This window comes from Dromaius novaehollandiae, chromosome 2, assembly GCF_036370855.1.
Source record: "Dromaius novaehollandiae isolate bDroNov1 chromosome 2, bDroNov1.hap1, whole genome shotgun sequence".
Lineage (NCBI taxonomy): Eukaryota > Metazoa > Chordata > Aves > Casuariiformes > Dromaiidae > Dromaius > Dromaius novaehollandiae.
Window position 1 is genome coordinate 54,980,150 of NC_088099.1, and position 22,880 is coordinate 55,003,029.

Consider the following 22,880-nt stretch of genomic DNA (forward strand, 5'->3'; position numbering starts at 1 on the left):
AATAAGCATGTTTTTCTAGGCTTTTCATTTCTATTCCATTCTATTATCATTATCTGTTATATATTTCATACTGTTCATTTCTGTATCTAAAATGCTCAAAAAGCCCCTAAATACAAGCACCGAACTTCACTAGTTTTCATCAAGTTCACTTCCCTTTCTGAAAAAAATATTTTGCACTTCTCTTATCTCAACCTTCTCTTTGATCCTTGCTTCATACTTATTCGTGATTATATTCACTCCTCCTTCTGCTCTTCCTGTTTTTCCTCTGCCTTCCATTCTTTCACTTCTTTTTGGTCATCCTTCATCTCTCATTCTCTTGCCTCAGTAACCCTCTTAGTTTTCCTTGCTCAGATCTCAGTACGATTCTGGAAGCAGGGAGGTTCACTGAGCTGAAAAATGTCCTCACAGGAATCTGGGTTCTTCAATCTATTGCTCCAGTAACTTGATCTAGACAAAACTCTCAGCACACATCCCTTAACAACATTTAACTAACTACCAGGATCTCCCACTACCCTATCTCAATTTTACCATATTTATACTCAGATTTCTCCTTGTCTGGACACAACCAAGCAGTGACAATTCTGCACTTTTGATCAAGATCAGGGCTAACAGTGTAAGAGCAACTTTCTTAATCCAGTCTAGTGATTGTCAAGACCCACCAGCAATTGCTTCCTCTAGCATGCAAAACAAAAAAATCCACACCATGACAGCAAGAAGCTACTAACAGCTCTTGGTAACTGGATACCGCTAGGTCATAACCATACAAGTTACAGATGCACCATCTGCAAGACACACAGAAAAGTGAACTTTTAGGAAAAGAAGTAGGGAGAACACGTATGCCAAAAAGCTGAAACCTGTTCAATACAATTCTAAGAATAATTAAGTCTTATGACATTTAAGATTGTCACTGTTTGCCACTACAAACATACACCACTTTAGTCAATATAAGTAATGCCACCATGATAACTTTATTCTGATCTCAAATTATACCCTCATCCTTAATGATGCACTATTAAGTTGCTTGCATTCAAATATGCATATAAACATCCAAAAGAGTTGCCATAACAGTTTTTATTTAAAAAACCAAAAAACTAATTTACATGTTTTTCCCAGGTACCTCTATTTTTTTAAAAAAAGTACTGTATGTATCAAACATTTAAGGTTTATCCCATCACTGTTAATTCTCTTTGAAGAGCTGTTAAACATCTCCAAGTTTAAGGAACTACAGTATAACTGCAAGAAAAAGTTTTTAGCTTTCTAAAGATGAGAAGTGGCTTAATATTTTGTGGCATGAAGGCGACATGCCATTAGCAAGTAATCCTTGTGTTTACAGCATTCTTTTGGGAATGACGAACTCAAAATCCCAAATAAGAACTCATACCCTGCATAAACTAACACAAAATACACTGAAGTTACTCAGATGAATAGGTTGTATTTGGAAAAGTCTATCAATATTCATACTTTAACAGCTCTTTAAAGAGATAATGGTGCAGACTAAGTACAAGCTTTTTTGCCTCAGTGTAATACACATTTGAAATTAAAATAAAACATGGAAGACTGATATCTTTACATTTTATTCTTCAGAAAAAGAAGAATCTTAAAGAAAGCATTTAGTAGTCCACTTGTGCTTAAAATATTCAATGCATGAGAAAGCCAAAAGAAAAAAAAATACACATTTTTGTACACCATGATCAAAAAGGTAACTTTATAAGTTTTCTGAAATTGCACTGTATTTAAAACACTCTCTAGAATCTGCTCCACTTCTAAGTATGGCTACAGAGGCTGCCTGGCACAGTTCCTCTTGCCCTTTAATTGCCAACCTGTGGAGGCCCTTCAGGGATGAGTGATGTGAAGAAGGTAGTGATAAAGGACCAAGCAGAAGCCATGAATCCAGGCTGCTGCTCTGTATTGGCATCTTCACCTGCATCTTCTCCGCTGTCTTCATCAATTCCATCATCCATAAGTCGTTCCTTTAAAAACAGAAATTTAAGCAATTCAACTGCTTCATTTCAGATCCCTGAAATAAACAAACAGCTGTGTCTCCCTACATTAAATAACTTCTCTCAAAAGAACCTCCTGAGGAATAACTAGCATAAAAAAAATTTGTTTTCACTGAAGAAGAGACAATCATTAATTCTCTGATTAAAAAAATATCAAATTTAAGCAGTAGGCGCAACAGTAGGGACAACGCTGAAAGCTTTCTGGTAGAGCCAGCTATATTTCACAAAGTTGACTTTCTGTCCTGTCATTATAACAAAGTTACTGAACTATTAAAAAAAAAAGCTGCATTTGCCAGCTTTATTCATTCCCAATTCAAGTTAGTTTTGTACTATCAATAGGTAGTCACAAATACTTTGCAATACAACATACAAAAGTCTCAAAAAACATCTGCTACTACTCACCATCTCTTCAAGATCAGGATTATTTACATTTTGCCCATCACGGTTCACTTCCACATTATTGGCTGCCTGTTGTTGGCCTCCCTCTTGCCTAAAGGGGAACCATCCAGCTTGGTGTCTAGTTAATAAAACAGAACAGTTGAAAACCTTTTTTGAAGGGAAGAAAAAGATCTGCTGCTGCAGCTACCTACTGCAACATGTTCCTCAACTACTTTCAACTGAATGAGGCTGCATGTATTCTTTTGAAGTGTTGTTTCTAGTTAGCAAGACTCTTACTAACTCAGCTATAACACAGATATCAAAGAACAGCCATTCTAAGAGTTCTTCTGTAAGTTTCAAGAAGTGCTGTTTGCAGCCCGCTATTCTAGAAGATGAAAAGTTTACCAGGATTAGGAGATGAAATACATAGAATATATTGCGGGTGGGGGCGTGCTACTTCCCATTTTTGAGTGCCTAAGTTTTATTAATTTTCACAGGGTAGCCTAAAGTTTCATTGTTTAAAGTTGATTTTTCTGGGGAAAAGCAATTTAAAATTTAGCTAAGGCTCGAAGCACATTACCGCTTTAAATTAAAAGAAGCCTCTCCTATATTTTCAAGTGTCTATACTCCAATTTCAGCTTCTATCATACTTGCATCAGAAACAAAAAGCTCTTGTGAACAGCTTCTTTAAGTTACAAAGATCAGACTGCCATGTAAAGCGAATTGCCAATGAATGACATCATGAATGATATGTCTAAAATATCAAGCATTACTGCCATCTTCCACTTCTATTTATATCACTAAGGTATTTTCATATATAGGGTGAAGTGATAACACTTGATATTTCTCAATAAAACTGGACAGAGCGCGTAGGTCTTTAGCATGCATTGTAAAAAATTTTTTTTTGTCCTTGCAATTCTGGCAAGTCTAGTACCTAGTGGTACAGTAGCACTCTACCTAACATAAATTTACTGCACACATCCTGTACTTTAAGTTCCACTGAGTTTAGCTCTGCAATTTTCCCTTCATATCCAAGCATTAAATATTTTAAGTTTATGTAAGCATACATTTGAATTAATTATATAAACTTCTCTGCCCTCACTTTTTATATTTCCATCCCAAAAGTCTACATTTCTAAAACACTGATTTGTTAATATCATCAACAACTAGAAGCACTGTTTTAGGTACAAATGGTATCCAACTTACTGTAAGAGTCTTTCAAGGTTTGTTTGTTTGTTTGTTTGTTTTAAACTTTTCTCAAATCATCTCATCTGATTGTTTGAAATTCAAATTTGTGTGTACCATACCTTAAAGTAGTAGTACTTAAAATTTTGTATTTGGGTAATATTTCAAATTTTAAATGGGTTATACATGAACACCATACTCCACATATCTGATCTGCATCTGTACTTAACTGTTGTACTCACAAATAAACCAGTAGCATGGCTCCCATTACCATGACAAATCGACTGAAGGAAGAATAGAAGTATACAATGCTCAGAAGAATAGCTGCTCTAGAGAATGTGTACATCCAGTCCAGCCAGTCCCGGTTGAAGTCCTCCTCATTTACTACTGGCCCTCCCTGGGCATTCATCTGGACATTTGGGTTTACAGGCCTGTTCTCCTGGATGGCTACATTTGGCGCTGCTGCGGGCTCATTTGCAGGAGCACGTTCTGAATTCACAGCCTGGGCAACTGCAGACCTCACCGGCTCAGTGCTGGAAGTCACTTGTGCTGAAACAGCAGCTTGGCTAAAAATTTAAATACAAAACTGTTTTGTCAAAAAAACATGCATCAAAACATTTAAGCCTACTCTGTCTTCTTCCCTGCACGAATTGAAAAAAAAAAGAAAAAAAAAAAAACTTCAGATATAATACAAGGTTAAAACAAAATGTGCTTTTCCCTTTTATCTTTGCTTATTAAAACATTCATTTAATTCCAAACCAAAACTGCATTTTATAGTTTGCTAGACAAACTTTATCCACGTAAAGCAGCCCAGCCACAAAAAAGCACAGACATTCTGATCCTACGTACAACATTTCAGTTTTTAAATAACCCCCTTTCATTAGTGTAACTCAGCACTATCTAAGATAGTACAAGGAACAACTTACTATTGCATGTAGTACTGACGTGCATACATTTGTTGCCACCATATCATCTGTAAGGGACTGAATGCAGGATACATAGGAAATCCAGCAGGAACACCCTGGCCTGGAAACTGGTTGCCTATATTGCTATAAAAGAAAAAAAAATGAGTTGTAATAATTGTCACATTTTAAAAATGCATTAGTATTAAAAATAAAGTAGCATTTTTCTTCTCATTTGTTCCCCTACGATAATGCAATTTCAACATAACTGAAACAACATACAGTGAGATTATCCAACCCATTCCAGAGAGTACTTTGTTTTCATGCAAAAAATTAGGTGAAGTTATTTCTATACAAAAAGCATATGTGTTTTTGTAGTTAGAATTCTCTTGCTAGCTACATCTCTGTGACAAAACTACATTAACAGTCCATCAAGACTTCATCCATAACTGCAGAAATTCTTCCATATAATACCTTGTATGTTCAGAGGTCACTCCTTAAAAGCACTGCAGGAGCTATAACGGTAAAACTCATTAGCTTCTACAGCTTTTAGAAGCAACACGTGAAACACTACAGTGATCAAAGACATCAAGACCTGAACATGAGCAAAGACAGTAAACTCATCTTTCATCTTCAGATACAGCTTCTGAAGACCACAGCTGAGAGAACACTGTAAACACATTACTTTCCTCACTCGCTATTTTGTGCGTAAGGAATTCTCTGCCCTAGCTTTTAACATAAATTCACATGCAAGAGATATATAGCTCCTACATAGGTTTTAGGTTTGGTTATGTCTGCTTTTAAACTTCTTTTAGCCTCTCTTACCTCCTAGAGTACATAGCATGTTTTGGCAAGATTTCCAACTCTTTCCCCCAAGATATTCATGTAGTAAATTGTAGTAAACCAGGACATCTTTCAGGACAGCATGAGAGTATAAAGCATGAAGAAAAGTTTATTCAGACTGCAGGTAGCAAAAGCTGAGACTGCTGTAATTGTACTGCAGACTACACTGTTCCCTAAGTAAGGAACTCCCTGCAAAGATATCACCAAGAGATTTCATTAGTCTACCAGGCATGCAGTTACACAAAACACGCCCAGAAAGAAAGATGGGAAGAAGACGTTAAAATCTGTTTCCATCTCATATATGAAAAAGTGAGTATTTCACCGCAATTCTGGACAAGAGCCTGCCATTCAACTCTGACCTCTGCTTAAAAAAAAAAAAAAAAAAAAAAAAGCAGAATTTATTATTGTAGTAATTACCTGTTTTAATAATAGTTAAAAAAAAAAAGAAAGAAAGAAAGAAAAGAAAGCAAAAGCTACTTTCCTAACACCACATACAGAATGAGATGGTTATAAGCGATATTCTAGATTTCTTTTGTAAATTGCAAGGGTGAACTGGGAGCCTTGCTGATGTGACTAATTTCTGCAAAATTAACATGTTTGAGCAGTAAAGCTATCAAGCTCCCATTCAAGAACAAAAATCGTACTTTTATCTTTAAGGCTGTAAACCTTAAAAATGTGATTGTTGCAACCCCCTAAATTGACAAACACTATGAATTTTAGAGTTTTATTTCTCATAAAATACTGACCCTTCACTTGACCCTCAAAATGTAAAAATAATTGAAATATTCTACACAGGTTTTAAGTACTACATTGTGACAAATCACTGAGCACTATCTCAATTTCAAGCAGGTGGGTTATGGTATGGGGATAAGAATAAGTAGGACCACTGTTCCAACACAAATGTTTCCCAAGCTCAGTCACTGGAAGACAGTGCTACCTAAAAACTTGGCAGAGTGAGTTCTGCAGGAATTTAACAATTCTTTTTCTGATCAGATAAAGATCTTAGCGTTGTTTTTCTTTAAAACTGCCAAGTTGAGTTCAATAAAAGTTGGGAGGCTTATTGTAATAGCCCTCCTCCACAAACATGCCTTTTAGAAATATAAGATTTGAATCTCCACTTTCTTCCAAATTCTTTCCAAAGTTATTCTCTCAATGTCTCAAGGCTTAAGGGTAAAGCGTAGAATAAAAAGTGGTCAAGCAAGACTACTTCAGTTATGTCATGTTCTTTCCTTTCACATTCAAATATACATACACATATATATACACACACACACACAATATAAATTATATATATTTTTACTGCTTTTCTAGGAGATGTGACTTCTTGAGAAGCAACACTTACTTTTTCAAAATCTGATATCATTAACAAGAAATAAAGCAGATGCCAATGTCAAAAGAACTGGTCTCTACATTAGAATGCTAAATAGCAGAGAAGTATTTTATTTGTTTATCAAAAATTATAATGAGGAAGATAGTACAAATTATATAGCTATTACAGCCGGCAGGCTATTAACTTTGCTTTTGAAACTCAGAAGCAACTCTAAATCTGGTACAGGGCATTTCAGTGAGAAGAATCTCTCAAAAGGAAGAGACCCTTCTAAGCAAAGCGAGTTGGCTTGCTGTTAGGGGAAAAAGGAAAGTAGCACATGCTTTCTTCTCATCTTTTTCCAAAAGGAGGAGAAATAGGCAGCAAGCAGAGTATTTTAAGAGAATGGCAGCAACAGCAGAAGAGCAGGGAAGCGAACTGGACAGGCACAGGCATTCTAAAAATGGAGAACAAAGCAGTGCAGACAACAGAAGAATTGTCAGGTAAGTCAGAAAATAGATTTAAGGTTCAAATGCAGAGGTAGCTTCAGAATATTCTGAGAAGAAAGAGGCACACCACCCCTTAAATGGCTAAAAATCCCAGAATTCACTACTTTTGCTATATGAAAGAAACCTAAAATGAGTTAATACTCATTTCAGAGTAAGGTTTTGGAACAGATTAACATTTTACATTTAAAAACTGGTGTCATAATAAAGATACTGCACACCACTAGTAGAAAAAAGAAGACTTTTTATTCCAATTTATAAGCTCAGTCATTGTCATTTTGCATCACTGCATTTGTTTAATGATCTTGACTCATAATAAGAACAACCTCATTTACTGTTAGTCTCATATGAGACTGGGATATCAGCTTTAAATGCTATTTCAATATTGAATGCATATTTACTATTTAAAAAAAAATACATATACAGCAAACAAAGGCTACTGACGAAGCAAAATTGGTATCTGTGTGCCAGAACATACTCTATGCTGCCGACATGCAATCTTGTTTGCTTTCGAACAATACTACGTATCATGTATATACAACAGCTTTAATAGGTGAGCTGCTCATGCTGACAAATAATCTTACTGCCTTGATGTTCCTTATCTGTTTATTGCTTTCGAGTATTCTCCAATCTGAAATGCAAGCCACTTCAGGACTGAGTTCATTTGCTCTGTTTGGACCTCTGTAGCCATGGATCAGAGCCCCGTTGTGCTAAGTCCATAGGAGCAGACAGTAACTTACCCCTACTCTGCACAGTTTATATTTATACTAAGCCATTATTTTGCTACTTCCACATTCCCAATTCAAATCTATAAACTGTGTTTACAAAAACCTCAAAGCAACATAAAATTCTAAATCTATTTCTCTGTAATATTTTAACAACCTGAGTCAGCTATTTTCCCAAAGGGTATACAACTCACACACTGAAACTTTGTTCCAAGAACAAAAACAAACAGCAAAATCACATTTAACTACCTAACATTTGGATTACTTATTTGTACAAATTGCTGTTACTAATGACAGTGTTGCAAAACGCCCAAGGAGACTAACCCTCACATACATTTTCAAGTATCTGGTGTCTTTTTCGATCAGTAAAGTCTACAGTTCATCATGCAGTTAAAAAAAGAAAAAAAAGTGTTTGGTCATGGAACAATAATAAAAAAAATCCACAAGGCAACACATATTTCAGCTTCTAATCTTGATTGTTCAAAACAAGTCTCATTCTGCAAATACAGTACATTAAAGTTAGATTTCACTGCCCCCAGTGAGGTGGTAAGGTTTATTAATGCTGGAATACAGGTAGCAGTGACCCAGGGCAAAAAGAGAGATGTATCCAACTGGCACAGAGCATTGAAAGCACTAAAAAGGATGCTTCAAGAAGACAGCAGACTACAGCAGGCACCGGCACAGACTGACTGACTTTTCAGAGTAGAGTAGAGCTAGTGCCCAGCAGCCTACAGCAAAAATCTACCTAAAGCTCTGATAGCATTCTATCAAATTAGTTTTATGAAAAAGACCTAAGATCATTTAGGGTGCGTTTATGTTGATACTTCTGTTTGGATCTGAACTGCACTCTTCAAGCACATCTCTCAATCATTCCCTCTTCCGGTTATGCCACAGAACACTCTTGGACCATGAACTGAATTCCTTTTGGATGAAACTAAACTGAAAGATGTGATTTAGGTGCACTCCTAAGACGATTCAGCCACAAATGAGCATCCATTCCAGGTGACTAAGCTGCAGATAACCCATACAAGATAGAAAGCCCTGAAACGCGTGCAGCATTGATGTCATGTTCTCAGCACCAACTGTTTCAATGATTTGTAGATCCATTCCTCTCAATCCATACTACTTGCTAATACTGACATAGTCTTAACTTACAAAAAAAAGAAAACACCATTTTTTAATACTTAGCAATGCATTTGAAATGATTCAGCTGAAAAAAAAAATCAATATTAAAATATAACTGATAACAATCAATGGTTCTGTCATCTATTTGAAGTCAAAAATCTATTTTGTTGATCACACATACTGATGAAAAGCTCATGCTTAGTGTATGTTTACATGAAAAGCTAAATTAAAACCTCTTACAGATTAGTAATTTACACAGCATGCAGTAAATAGCTTCTGGAATGGATTTACAGTAGGCAGAACAGTATCCCTGACAGTCAACCTAGTCTCACTTGGTTTCCTCATAGAAACAAATATAATTGGGTTTTTTTGCAAAGATTAATGTGGCCAGAATAACATGAGTGCTCCTGCCACTGCAAAGGTGATTTCTTCCTAGCAGAGAATAAGTTTCATGTAAATAATAAAAAGGATCTGAAAGAATTAAGGATGAAAAGTAGCAAGTAAGACTAGTAAAGTCTAGATTAAATCTAACAAGAAAGTAATTGAACTGAATTTTAACAGTTCTTGACAACTATTCTCTCTCCAGTGAAAGAATTAATCGTTACTCTCTTAGCAGGTTCATAGTTTTTTGCTTTGACGTTCTCTCCCTCCACCCCCTGCCAAATAAATACATAAATAAAATCACTGGAAACTACATAGGACTGGGGAAACACCTTGTCAGAACCAAATCTTGAAAGTAAGCGTCCCCTGAGGACATTACGGCTATCAAATCAGAATGTACTATATTCCTCTTTTCCCCTTGGAAGAGGCAAAGAATGTTTAAGAAGCTGCAGAAGTTACATAGGCTAAAAATTCCTAAAGCTGCATTTTAAGTTCACAAAAAAGACATGATCTTGGAAGTTACAGAATAACAGATCTAATCTAGAGAAGTACACTGGCTACATTTCATTCTGTTATGTGAGCATGCCAATGCTTAAAAATTCTGTTGTAGATTCAGACTTACTCAAAACAACTGCCTATCATTTCTACTGTTAAATCCAATATGGACAAGAATGGAAGAGTTACAAGCTCTTATGTGCCAAAAACTATCATATTCTGATAATATTTTAGTCTTAATGACTATATTAAACTATAACAGACTAGAAAAAAGCAGCCAAAAGCAATCATTTGATTAGTTATATTACTAAGTGCGTCTATGAGATGAATATTACAACTGCACCTATCAATAGAAAGCCAAGGGCAGAAAGCATGTATAAAAAATAAAAAAAACCAACTTGAAGTGGGGAGGGGTACACCAAAACCCCTTACTTTCTGAATGGGTCCTGGCTAAAAACATTAACATTCATATGAAAAATGTTTCTAAATATGATTTAGGCTTCAAAATGAAGTAGCCAAATCATTTTGCGGACTGCAAAAGAAATTTAATTGTAACTGAACATCTAAAAAATATTTTAAAGAGTATCAAAGAGCTAAGGATTACTTCAACCTCACTTACCCTTGCATTAAATAAGGGAACTGGTGGCTTGGTATAGGATTGCTTTGTGCTTGTGGAAGATTACGATGTCTCACTCCATCTGCACTAGTGTTCAAAGATGTAGACGAAACTTCATGGTTTGTGGGTGAGGCAGTAGTTGATCCTGAATGGTCTAAATTCTTTAAAAAAAACACAAAAAAGAGGTTGGGGATTTTTTTGCCACAGTTACAAGATTTACTGCTTAGTTTTAAAAATCTGTTTGCTTTTATGTTTTGTCATGAGTTTTATTGTGGATATAAGCAACACAGTAACAGGCAAGTTTAGTGAGGTTTTATTGGTTCTGGCAAGCCTATAGTTAACACAGAAATTCACTTGGATGCACATATAAGAAAGTGAAGTTTACAGAAAAACTCAACACTTCACAGCTCCCAGAGAAAACCACGAGTCACTGGGCAAAGTTTCAAAAAAACTTGACCAAACTAAAGCTTAATCCAAAGAATATTTAGCAGCAGCAAAATTTCTAGTATCTATCGTTAGTAAAAGTAACTGCAACCTCAGGTTATAGCTTTAAACTCAGACGATGCAGTCCTGCAGTAGCTTAAAAGCTACCCTTCCTCTGACCTTGTCTTCAGTTTTCCCTTCTACCCTTCTAAGTATCACCCTTTTCACTGTGCTGGTTGCCCAATCCAAATCTCTGTGCCAACTGATCAGGTTGAGGTTAGAGAACAGGGAAGTAGCTAGAAACTATGTAGGCTCCCAGAAACATACATGAAACTAGAGTTTCAGACATTCAGTGCTTTACAAGATAGATACTTATCTATCTGGAAGTAGAATGACAGCTGGCTCTCCTAGATTACTTGTCACCATAACAAGACTATAATTTTGCCAGTAAGATGCATTATTTTAGTTTTAATAAATCCACAAATCCTATTTCTAAGTGTTACTGTAATGTTTACTCAGTAGAAAATCCTCTTCAACTTTGACAACTCAGGAAGTGAGGAGCTGCAATTACTTAAGACATCCATATCACATTTGCCCTACAAAGGAAAACAAGAAAAATTTACCACCAGACAGTGGGGAGAAACAGATGGAAGAACAAAGGCCATTTACGCTTTGGAATTGTTCCCTTCAAAGTATTAAGAGTTTAGCACTGTGTATTACTGACTGTTTTAGGCAGTCATTAGTATACAGCCATTTAAACACAGCATTTATATCTCACCTATCTAGCAATAAAATAATCACAAAGGAAGCCTCCTTTGTCCTGTTTGAAAACAATTATACAGTTTTCAGAAAGAGAATGTAATCACTATCCACCCTCTACTACTGCTTAAACTGCTCACACTTCCAACACAGCAGTCTCAAACAGTACTCTATCAACAGAAGAACAAAGAAAATCAGCTCATTACTGGAAAGGTATTGCTCGTGTGCTGATGATCAAAACGCCACAAATGAAAGTACCTACAACAGTTTTGTATATATTCTTTTCTGACTAACCTTCAAGGGTCATTTAGTGATATTGTCACCTCTGGAAGAAACCAAGAGAATCACAGTGATGACAAGCAATTCATCAGAAACATTAACTGCATTTCTGTTAGAAGAGTGATTGATAACACACAGAACAAGAGTGTTCTGTAAACAGCTGACCTAAAAAACCTTATAAAAGCTTTCTAATCCTCACCACCTCACAGACTACAAACACTATGACTACTCTGAAGCTGACCAAGTACCGGCCAGCTCATGTTATGCAGAATGAACAGTGGCCAAGCTCCACCTGCATTTCCCACAATAAGGGCATCAATTTGACTGGTCTCTTCTGTAGAGCACTGATTTTCACAAAGCAAGAACTTTACTTTAAAAATGTCTGAATCCACTGCTCAATTTCTACTAAAGATATGGGGAAAGGGAGAGAAATAAAATCATACTGTTCCATAATGAAAATGTTAAAAAAAGAGTAGCTTAGATAAAGTAGTATGTTTCATCATTTAATAAACATAAGTGTGTTACAATTGGAATAAGGGTTGTATCTGTGTAAAGTGACACCCTTAAATCATTAAGTCTAATTGTACAAATGCATATCACATGCTCTACTTTCATCATACTATTTTACAGTCAAGTTTTAAAAACTAAAAGAGTAATTACTGGAAAGCTTCCTCAGGGTAGAAGAAATCCATGTCCTGTGTATGAAAAAAACTCACTGAGCTATTGCTGGATGTTGAAGCTCCACGACCTTCTCTACTGGTGCTCGGTTTTGGAGAACTTGGGGGTGTCCGGGAAGTACATACCAGATGAACCATATGATATTCATCTTGCTAAAAATCAAAGAAATTGAAGAGCTGAAGCAACAGTATGTGTGAAATTTGCAAGTAAGAACTTTCTTTAAAAATCCACTTCCAAAGTTAAGTTTGTAATCAATAAAGAAATGTTATACAAAACGGAGAGACACAAAGCAAAATTGAGCCTAGTACAAGAGAAGCTCAGTGTTTCAAAATTCATGTTTTCTTAGCAGCTGTCTACAGTAACACTGAATATTCACTTACTTCCAGTTTTGCCTAAATGTGCAGTATGGCAGAACCAATAGAAGACCACACAGAGAAACATGAGGAAGCGTAGCTCAAGTTTTACCTCGCATCAAAATATTTTGGAAAAATCTCAGCTCTTTCTAGGGCTTAGTTTCCCTTAAGTTAAGAATGCTTACATTTGTGTTAAGATTTAAGGAGGAGTGTTAGTCAATAAAGACAACAGGGTAAAAAAAAAAAAAAAGAAAAAAAAGAGAAAAAGAAAAATGTAGGAGCTAAAAAGACCAGGAGCAGTGCAATACAAGGAAAATATACCAGCTGCTGCTTCCACCTCATTCTACTCTAAGCTAGTCTCAAATCTACCCTTTTGAAGCACTACACATGACTCAAGTATTTTGGAATACTTGAAAATAAAGAAGGGAACTAGCGGCACCACTTGAAGCCAAGTCAACATACAAGTAATCAGCCCATGCCAATTCTTCAAGAATATGCTGTTTTTCAAATATGGAGCCATAAAAACTTCATAATCTACAGCTACTTTACTGTATCAAACTGTATCAAATGAAAACACTCCATTAGATCAACATGTATGAAGCTTATATGGCAAGGGCAACAACTATATATTTAAACTGAACATTATACTTTCTGCAGTGCACGGGGTGGGGGGCAACAAGGAAAACCAACCAGCCAAAAACCACCTGTCATCTTCTGAAGTCATGAGCTGTGGTACACAGTCAAACTGCAGTTTTTAGTGATAAGACATTTCGAAACTTTTTTTTTAATCTGGAAAAAGAGCCAGAAAACACACTTCTCTATGCTTAACTATTAAGGATGAATTTCTGGGAACAAAGAAAACCAGACAGCTGCTTTTATACAACATTCTGTATTCCTGCTAGTGTAGCCTATCCATATCCACACTCATTTCATAACATGTATTTGTTGCTACACCCAAGCACACCCTCACTGTTACGCTAAGTGTAACACTAAGTAATTTCTTACTAGCCAGTGATAGCAAGCAGAGACTCAGACAGCACCAAACACAGATGATAAGCATTCTGACCAACTCAAAAGCCTTTAACCTAAATAGTTATCTTCTTTCTGGAGAAAAACTTAAACCACTTGGAGAGATAAAGCAAGCTAGACAAATTACCTGCAAGCTTAACGTGTACAACTTTACTCAATGGGATAGTTATTTATTGTAATATGTTTTTATTCATACATGTGTTGGCCATCACCACGCTTATAGTGCCAGAGGGCGCGACTGAACTTAAGAGTAATCATACCTTTCTTCCAGAAACTCTTAAAAGCTTAGGCACAAAGAATTCTTCTTTTTCACCACAGATCTTTATCACTGTAGTCAGAGCGATGAATATGTTTCTAAATTCACTAAATTCCTTTAACTAAACCCAAGGTCATTAAAGACAAACTATTAAAATGCTTTAAAAAAAAAAAAATAAACCTTTCCCCTGTAAAGTGAATGAAGACAACGTTAGTTAGGCAAGCCTCTCCTCTACAAAAGGGAGGTCAACAAGATTTGAACTTGTTTCCTAAAATTACTCTGTTGTAGGCAAGCCAACCAAACTTAGGTGATTCAGACTACATTTTGTTCTTAACAAGCAAAACTAAGCTTTGGGATAAGTTAGCGAAGCACTTTTGTATAAACATGTAAGTTGTACCAGATGCATACTTGTTGGCAATAGTTCATTTCCAGTTTTCTAGTAAAACTAGACACAGTAAATCTCAATTACTTATCCTAATCAGTTAAATCCAAACTAGTAAGACCTATTTCAAAAACAAGATTAAAAAGGAAAGACAGCATTAGTCAACACAAGCAATACCCAAGATTCCTCTTCATCAGCCTCTTCATACTCATCATGGTATTTCAGTTGCCCACTTTGTAAGAGATTGAGCTCTATAAAGCATTATTCTTCTACAAAAATTTTTGTGCATACTAAATGTAACCCATTATTGCAGTCTGTATGCTGATTTTAACATCAATACCTTTCAAAAAAAAGTATCATCACCAACACTCTGGTATCATATCATAGAGTTCGCATATTTTACAAGATTAAAAAACTGCAATTGCTTAATGACTTGAAATATTTTAAAAATAAAGCTATCAATGCATCCTGATCTGCTTACAAAAGAGTTTAAAGAATATTCAACATAATGCACTACGCTTTCTGCTACCAAAATTTGAAACATACACAATTCTTCATAATCTGCACTAAACATCATCTTATTTTATAATGCTTTTAAGAACTTTACTAACTTAATTCCATTTCTCAATAGCATTGACCAAGGCTATTTGACCCAGTGTGAGAACTAGGTGCAGGTATTTCAAGATTTCCTACATCGGACATAGTGTGTATTTAGGATTTGGATTTAATCTGCATGTTGCCTAAAGAAGACAAAGTTAGATTAGTAAAATTGTTTTCCCCCCAAGATGAACCAGCAAAATAACAAAGAAAGGAAGTACAACAAGATGATCAGGAACAGTTAACATCTGAAGAATAAAGCCAGGATAACAAACAGCTTTCCCAGCAAAAGCATTCAGGAGTTTGAAAGTCTATTTCTACATATAACTGTATTACCCTTAGGTTGCTTACAGAAGTCCCATTTTTAATGTAAATTCTTGGATTTAAATCCAGGAAATGAAATGATGTCTCAAGCAATTGCAAATCTGTTAACTGGTGCTGTTTAAGTTACAGCAGGAACCATCAAAAAAAGTAATTCTATGCTACATATCACTTATTTAGGACTTCCATATTCTACTCCCTCTCCCACCAATGGAAAACCTCCCCAAGTCTTCAAGTATTGTAGTGCTACAACCAAGGGATACTTGAAAATACATCTTCCAGAACATATCAGCATTACTTGGCTTGTAACAATTTCAGTCTTAATACAACAATGAAAAATTGAAGTTAACAATGCAAACCTAAATTCCTATTTCCCCAAAACTGGTTTTCCTCAGGTATCATATGGTGTTGATATGAGGCTTACTTTTCTGAGAACATCTTTCAGCTGGAGATGATCAGGAAGCAGTCTGCCAGAATACACCAGTCTCTGATCCTTTGTAGACTAGGAGATGGGACAAAGAAAGGAATTTAGCTTTTTCCAGCTGTACAGATAAAGAGCTAGAGATAACATTTGCAGATGAGAAAACATTTGCAGATGAGAAAACACCTTACAATTCCAACCACTAACTGATGGCCTTAAAAACATTTCAGAGGCTTTTCAAGTCCAACTCTCAAACTATTTCTGAAAGAACTTTTGCAATTATGCACTCAGCAATTGTGCTGCGACAATTACAACCACATAACTGAAACATGCTGAAAGAGGGAGCTAGCCTAACTAAATGCTAGAAGAAATCTAGTCTAACATCAGTGGAACAGACATGCATTATCAGTGAGAAATATTTGAAGAATTTCTCCGTCATGCAAACAGTTAGTCTTACTTCTCTCCTCTTTCTCTCCCACCCCTTCATTCTGCAGTCTTATTCATGCTAATACTAAAGGTAAAGACCTGAAATCCATACCTCTAAGATTAAAAAACATCTTTCACAGACGTCCTGACACATTTTTTCTTGCAATAATCTGCTACAGACTGACAGTAACTCAGCAAACACAGAAGAGTTACAGAACACTGGTTGATTTCTCCCCTCCCCCCCCCCCCCCCCCAAAAAAAAATCTGGTCATTTTACTATAAAGATTTATGGCTACTCTAAGCAAAGAATTATAAAAAGTACACAGTAAACTTGACACTTTTTTTTGTTTTTAAACAAAATTCATAGTACTGTTCATGATTAAATACACAGCTTTAAACAATGAGTGGATAATCTGCCACATACAGTACAAAACTGTTTTGATGACTTATACTGAAGAAACATTTTCTATGTTCTTCTCCATTCTCTTCTGGAACTAGCAGCATGCACCAAAATTACACAAAACCTTGACTTTTATAAGAAATTTGTTGCTTCAGAATGATCAGCGGAGCCAGAAGAAAAGTCTCAGAAACCGTATTTTTGGGTCCTGAGATAGCTTCTGTGGAGATTAATTAGGACTGTGCTAAACACCTTAAAAAAAAAAAAAATCCTTGCACTATCATCCAAAATGAAGGAGTGGGGGGGAATTGTTTTGCCTGCCCCACTCACAACACAAGCTCTTGCATGGTCAAATCAGATTCTTTTCTGCAGTATCTTACACAGGAACTTCCCGCTCTCTCCCATAAAATTAAATACCTTCTCCAAAACTACTAAAGTATATCAATTATTTATCAGATTTCTTAATACAAGTACTTTGCAGACAAGAAAGGGCTAGATTAAACCGATCCCTCAGAGCAGACTACTACACAGTCCCAAATAATGCAATTCAGCTTCCTGCATAACCACACAAGAAAAGGTTATAAACAGTGCATACTGTGAATCACGCTGAGCCAGAGATATTAACAAGGGAAGAAGAGGTTTTAAATCCATACTCCTCCCTATGTAACTTAAATACCTAACTGTGCACTACAGGAATTATCACTTGGAATTCTCAGAGCTGAAAGCCAACCCGGAATTCTGAAATTTGAGGCAAGGGTGTTAAATGCAGATGGAAGAAGAGGTGATAAATGTGAAAACACAGTAATTCACACATACTCCAAGGTAAAGGCAGTAGGCATTCAACTCATCCTCTGCCAGAGATGTTTCCCTGACACACTTTCTGCTTGAAGTAGCAATACGCTCATTGCTAGACTGATGCACTCCAGTGTGATGGAAATAGTTGTAGTCTTCTTCTTAATAATAATAATAATAGGAGTGGCCCATTTTCAGAAGCAAAGTCATACAATGATTCTATAACCTAAAGCTTACAGCTCATACCTGAGACGGGTAAGACATGGGAAAGACAGTTTCCAGATCATAATCCAAAAGTTATGTATATTAAGTTAAGAAATCATTAGGGTTTGTGGGTTTTTTTTTTCCTTCCCATTTTTCAAGCTAGAGTCCTTCTGCAATGCTTCGTCCAAGTTAACTATGCTCAGAATATTATTAAGGAGACCAAATCTAACCTCATGCAGCATTTTCCTCTGGAAACATACTCCATCTCTGAACTATCATTAGTTTCAGTGACAGGACAGCTACCGCTTTGGTTACTTAATCTGTCTACTATTCTTCCATAGGCATTAAAAATCTAAACAACCACAGCTGGTTACAACTGTGGACAAAGTATACACTAGCTGACAGGTACTAAAGGAAGTGAGAAACAGCAAATTTTAAATGAACATTTATGGGCATAATGCACTGTACATAAGATCTGCCCAGCTGAGACATACAGATTGATTTTCAAAGTCTTCTTTTTCAAAAAAAAAAAAAAAAAAAAAACACACCCAATTTCTTTTAGGGGTGCTATAACTGCAGTACTCTAGTTACGAAAAACTAGTGCAGTTGAAAAAAATTTTAACAAATGTCAACCTCAATATAGGCCCACAAACTCATCTAATACTGATTTAAACCCATCTAGTTTATTTAGTGGCTTAGTAAAATAACAACACCAACATTAAAACTGATTAAGCAGATTTAAATGTAGCTATGATTGGAATTTATACATTAAACCATTTTTACAAATTAATCTGGTGAAACTACACACGATACTGCCTCAAAGCCTAACTCCTCATTTGTCTACTTTAACCAGCTCATTTTCTGAAGATATGCTCTTAATAGATGGCACATTTAAAGAGAGCATTTAGAGTTATCCTCAGTTTACCAATTGGAAAAGATACTAATTTACAAATGTCCATAGCAGTATAAAGTACAAGGCGCACACAACAACTTGAAAGACTATGCTTAAGCTCTAATGGCAGCCAATTTTTATTTTACACCCTTAACTTCAAGAACATCACAATACCTGTGTATAGCATCTGTGAGCTGATGTACTCTTGCACTTTTAAAATAGCACAGTAACAGAAGTTATTCCCAGGACTTTGCACATTCAGGGAATGTAGAAATTTCACTGACAAGCCTCTGACACTATTCTGGTTTTAAATAAAGGTTTCTAACAGCACAAAAGTTTAAACAGACTTGGAAAGAACAGTAAGACTCTAGGTCAAAACATATCAAGCCAAAAATAAGCTTTTCAATTTTACCACATAGAGAAAACATCCTAGAAAACACTTTTTTCCACGCTATTACTTTGAGAGATTCTATAAAACAAAATATTGTGCTCAGTTACAAGTACTAAGTACAGTAAATCCAAATAAAACCTCAATTACTGACAGAACTTCCACTAAAACTCCCCTACCTTTAATCCAACACCAAAATAATTTTGAGGATTCTGAACTATTAACATACATTTTAATCATAAACATGGGGGGATCAATCAGTTTGCAGCAGAAGAAAGTTTCATCAGGAAACTGAAGTTTGATATCAATCTGCTGTTTAAAACCTACAATGCAACATAAAAATCTCTTGTTCATTAATAGTTCTTCCTAAAAGCCAAATTTAGCAAGATCACAGGATAAGTCAGAAAACTAGAGGTTAAACACACACACAAGTATTTTACAGAAGGACATTCTACGTAAGAATAAGTGAAATTGTATATTTGTTTCTTTTAAAGCAGATAGGCTCTCTTAGGAGAGAATTACTGACAGCAATAATTAAATCCACAAGTTGTTAAATACTACAGTATAACAGATCTCCAACGTATCAGTGACTGCATTTCTCCTGCTCTCTCCAAAAGGAATCTCTATTTTACCTATGAAGTGTTTTTCAAAAGGAACTAACAACGTTCATAGTTCTTCTATAGAACTAGGTTTATGTTTAGCATTTACACTATAAATGCAACCTTTGCCTGATATTTTCTATAGCAAGGTCCAAGCCCCACAGGCTGCTGCAATGTGAAGGCAAGTAAGTCGCTCCCTTCATACAGTTTCCTGGAACAAACCATCCTTAAAATCAAACAGAAAAACATACTGTTCTGTTCAACTGCCATTCTAAACAGGTATGTTATTATCTTTTTACAGTAGTATATTTTTTCATAGCCTCTTTAATCCTCAAATTTAGAACTGAAAGAGCTTAGAGATAAACCATATTTTCCACAGTGAACAAAAAAGTGTGGATTTTTACATTAACAGAGTTTCAAAACACAGTCAGAACCATCACAAAAGTACGTAAAAAAAATTGTGAGCACAGCAGTTTTTAGCACAACCTCAACAAATAGGCTTCCCAAAGAAAAAAATTTTTGCAGAGCTTGTTTAATTGCATGTTTCAAATGATATTAAGAATAATCATCTACCTGTTCCACCTCTCAGTAAGCTCACTGGATTATTTTAATTTCAGTAGTATCACATAAGCACTGTAATTATTTTAGACAGAACCCTTACATTTACAGAAATTAGTATTAAATTCTGCTGAGATACTTAAAACTCCAGTTCTGAAAGATGACTAATGTAGCATTTAATAAATGCCTTCAGTGTTACCACCCTTCAGGAAACTAAATTGTGTTCTTTCTAAAATATTAAAAAAAGTGGCTATTTATATTTCCTACTTGCCTGAAAGCACAGAGCCAATCATTACGTGTACACAGACAGCTCTTTGGAAGTAGGACTCTTCCTTATTTATTCTGTAGAGCACCTAGCATAAATCAGTCCAGAAGTTCTTGTAAAGACAGCCTTAACAAGATGAAAGGCTGGCCAACAACTCACCGGCTTACTGGGGTAGACTTTAGAGAGGTGAGATTTTAGCTTGCCCACGGTCCAGTCTAGAAAGCAGTTAATGGTCTGGTCGGTGTACTTCTGGTTGGGAGCCTTGATGATGAGGGTCACCGGGTGATCCACGACGCTTTGGTCCATGATGCCGGCAGAGGCGGCCTGCCCGCCCCTTCTCTGCCCCCCGGGAAGCGAAGCTGCTTCAATCTCTCGACGCCCGAGGGCGGGTTCAGTGTCCGGGGACGAACCTCCGGGCCGAGCCGGGGGCGCCCATGCCGGCGCTCGCTCTCACACCGCGGGCAGGGCAGCGGCGGGCGGCGGCCGATCCCGCCACGCCCCGGCGTGGGGTCTGCCCGCCAAGCAGCGGAGACAAAAACGGAGCAATGAGACAGAGAGAGAGACAGGAGGGGGCGGCTTAGCTGGTCGCACACCGGCACCCCCGCCCCGCTGACCCCTGCGCCGAGCGCCCCCGCGCCCCGCCCCCACGCGCAGGCCAACGGACGCGCCCCTCGCCCCCGGCCCACCGTCGCGCCCGCGCCCACAGGGGGGAAGGAAGGGGAGACGGGACAGCCCAGTACCCGGAACAAGCCCGCCCGAGCCGGGCCCCACCACCAGCGGTACCGCCTCAACCTCTGGCCCCCAAGTCGTTTTGCGTAAAATGGAGACCGGAAGCGAAGCGTCCCTCCTTCCCCACTGCGGCTCCCCGCGCGCGGCGCTAGGGAGCGCCCGCAGGCCGGGCGGCCGCGGCGCACTGCGCACGCGCACCGCACGCGCCTCGGGGCGGCGGGGGTGGGGGGGCTGCCGCAGTCGCGCGGCCTCGCGGCCGGCGGGGGCGGTTGCGCGGGGGGAGGGGGGGTTGTGGCGGTTAGTGGTGGGGGATGGGCGCGGCTGTGGCGGCGGGCGGGGCGGCTCTCCCCCGCTGAGGGCTGCGGATGTGTGTGTGCGCGCGCGCGCAGCGCGTAAACGCTGAGCCGCTCCGGAGAGTGTTGCCTGCTGAACGCTAAAGAACGGGAGGGGGAAAAAGCCTGTTGTCAGGGAAGGTTTCCGGCGTTTTGAAACGGTGGGATGGTGGCGGGGGGAGGACACCGGGGAACAGGGCTCCCAGAAACGCAGATTCTGTCTCTCGGGACACTGGTTTTGTGTCCGGGGACGGCGGCTCGTAATACAGGATGTGGGATTTGGGCAAAGCTCTTGCCTTGGGGTATTGATTCACCAGCCGGGCTTGAGAACAGACATGTTAAATACTTTAATCAGCGGACTGAAGTGTTAGTACCTGTTGCATGGGAACATCTCGAAGCCCATGCTATGTTTGTCCGCAGCCACCTTGTGAGGTCAGAGTATACTGCCGTACAGCAGGGCATTAAGGCACAGCAAGAGATTTGCCTCATGTCAGACAAGAGACCTGTCTCACATCATAAAACAAGCTTCTGAAGTCCCAGGTTAGCACCGTAGGCTTGCCATCATTTTATGTTGTTTTTAGTTTCTGAGAAGAAAACCCTTTAAAAGTATAATCTTTACAGACAAAAATTGGCAGTGAGGAAGGGGAAAATGCTTCTGCCCATAATACTGCTGCTAAAGATCTCTACAATAGAAGTCAGCCTTATTAATTAGATAAGAAAAACAATAAATTGCTTATGAACAGAAATACTTTATAGTGTCTGTTGAAAAGATCCAAGAAACAATGCTTTTTTCCTATTACAGTATTCAAATACCATTTGGAAATATGGAAGGCACAAGAGTTTCAGACTGGTTTGATTTTTCAAGCAGGCAGTGTCCCTTTAATGCCAGAGAATCATCCCTCTTGTTAATCTCTTCAGTATGAACAAGCAGTGAGACACAGAGAAGACTGCTGATACAGAGATGACCCTAAGGAACTCCAGTGTTTGAAGGGAAGGATAAGAAGAAGAGCCTGAAGGAATGTCGTAAGCACCAGGGACCTAATTCTCTCTGTTAAATAAAACCAGGGTACAGACAGCAGCTAACATGAGAATGTACAAAAGCAGAGAAAACAGTCTTAATTTTGCTTAATCGAAAGTTTATTCACTTCTGATTATTTGCCTCTATAACTTATTCCTTTGCAAGCCTCATGTTGTAGATGGGTCGTGTGACCTCAGTTTTTCTACAGCAACTGTTTTCCTTGCCATAGCTTATCATGCATATTATCAAGTCATAATGTGGACAACTGGTACTTGACAACACCTTCAGATGTAATATTTACACATAGTTGTATCAGTTTC

At 37.7% G+C, this 22,880-nt stretch overlaps 1 protein-coding gene across 2 annotated transcripts; it reads right to left on the reverse strand.

Moving 5' to 3' along the window:
• Positions 1–1,056: 1,056 nt before the first annotated feature.
• Positions 1,057–21,392, reverse strand: HERPUD2 (HERPUD family member 2). 2 transcript variants are annotated; one of them, XM_026102141.2, is made up of 9 exons: positions 21,222–21,390; positions 20,641–20,992; positions 15,964–16,041; positions 12,640–12,753; positions 10,466–10,623; positions 4,490–4,612; positions 3,806–4,129; positions 2,403–2,517; positions 1,057–1,970 (listed from the first exon to the last, which is right to left on the reverse strand). In XM_026102141.2, the coding sequence occupies exons 2-9, from the start codon at positions 20,785–20,787 to the stop codon at positions 1,809–1,811; spliced, it is 1,221 nt and encodes a 406-aa protein (XP_025957926.2). In that variant the 5' UTR covers positions 20,788–20,992; positions 21,222–21,390; the 3' UTR covers positions 1,057–1,808. The 2 variants fall into 2 exon arrangements, with proteins under 2 accessions (XP_025957926.2, XP_025957927.2); XM_026102142.2 differs by lacking the exon at positions 12,640–12,753 and having other exon boundaries at positions 21,222–21,392.
• Positions 21,393–22,880: the final 1,488 nt, after the last annotated feature.

What these genes read in the sequence shown, in the direction of transcription:
- HERPUD2 (XM_026102141.2), bottom strand. Translation starts at nt 20,787, where the DNA reads ATGGACCAAAGCGTCGTGGATCACCCGGTGACCCTCATCATCAAGGCT. An exon ending in CGTCAGTACTACATGCAATA is followed by an intron (nt 4,130 to 4,489) that starts GTAAGTTGTTCC and finishes TTAAATTTTTAG; the next exon opens with CCAAGCTGCTGTTTCAGCAC. An exon ending in ATCCTGATCTTGAAGAGATG is followed by an intron (nt 1,971 to 2,402) that starts GTGAGTAGTAGC and finishes CTGTTTTTAAAG; the next exon opens with GAACGACTTATGGATGATGG.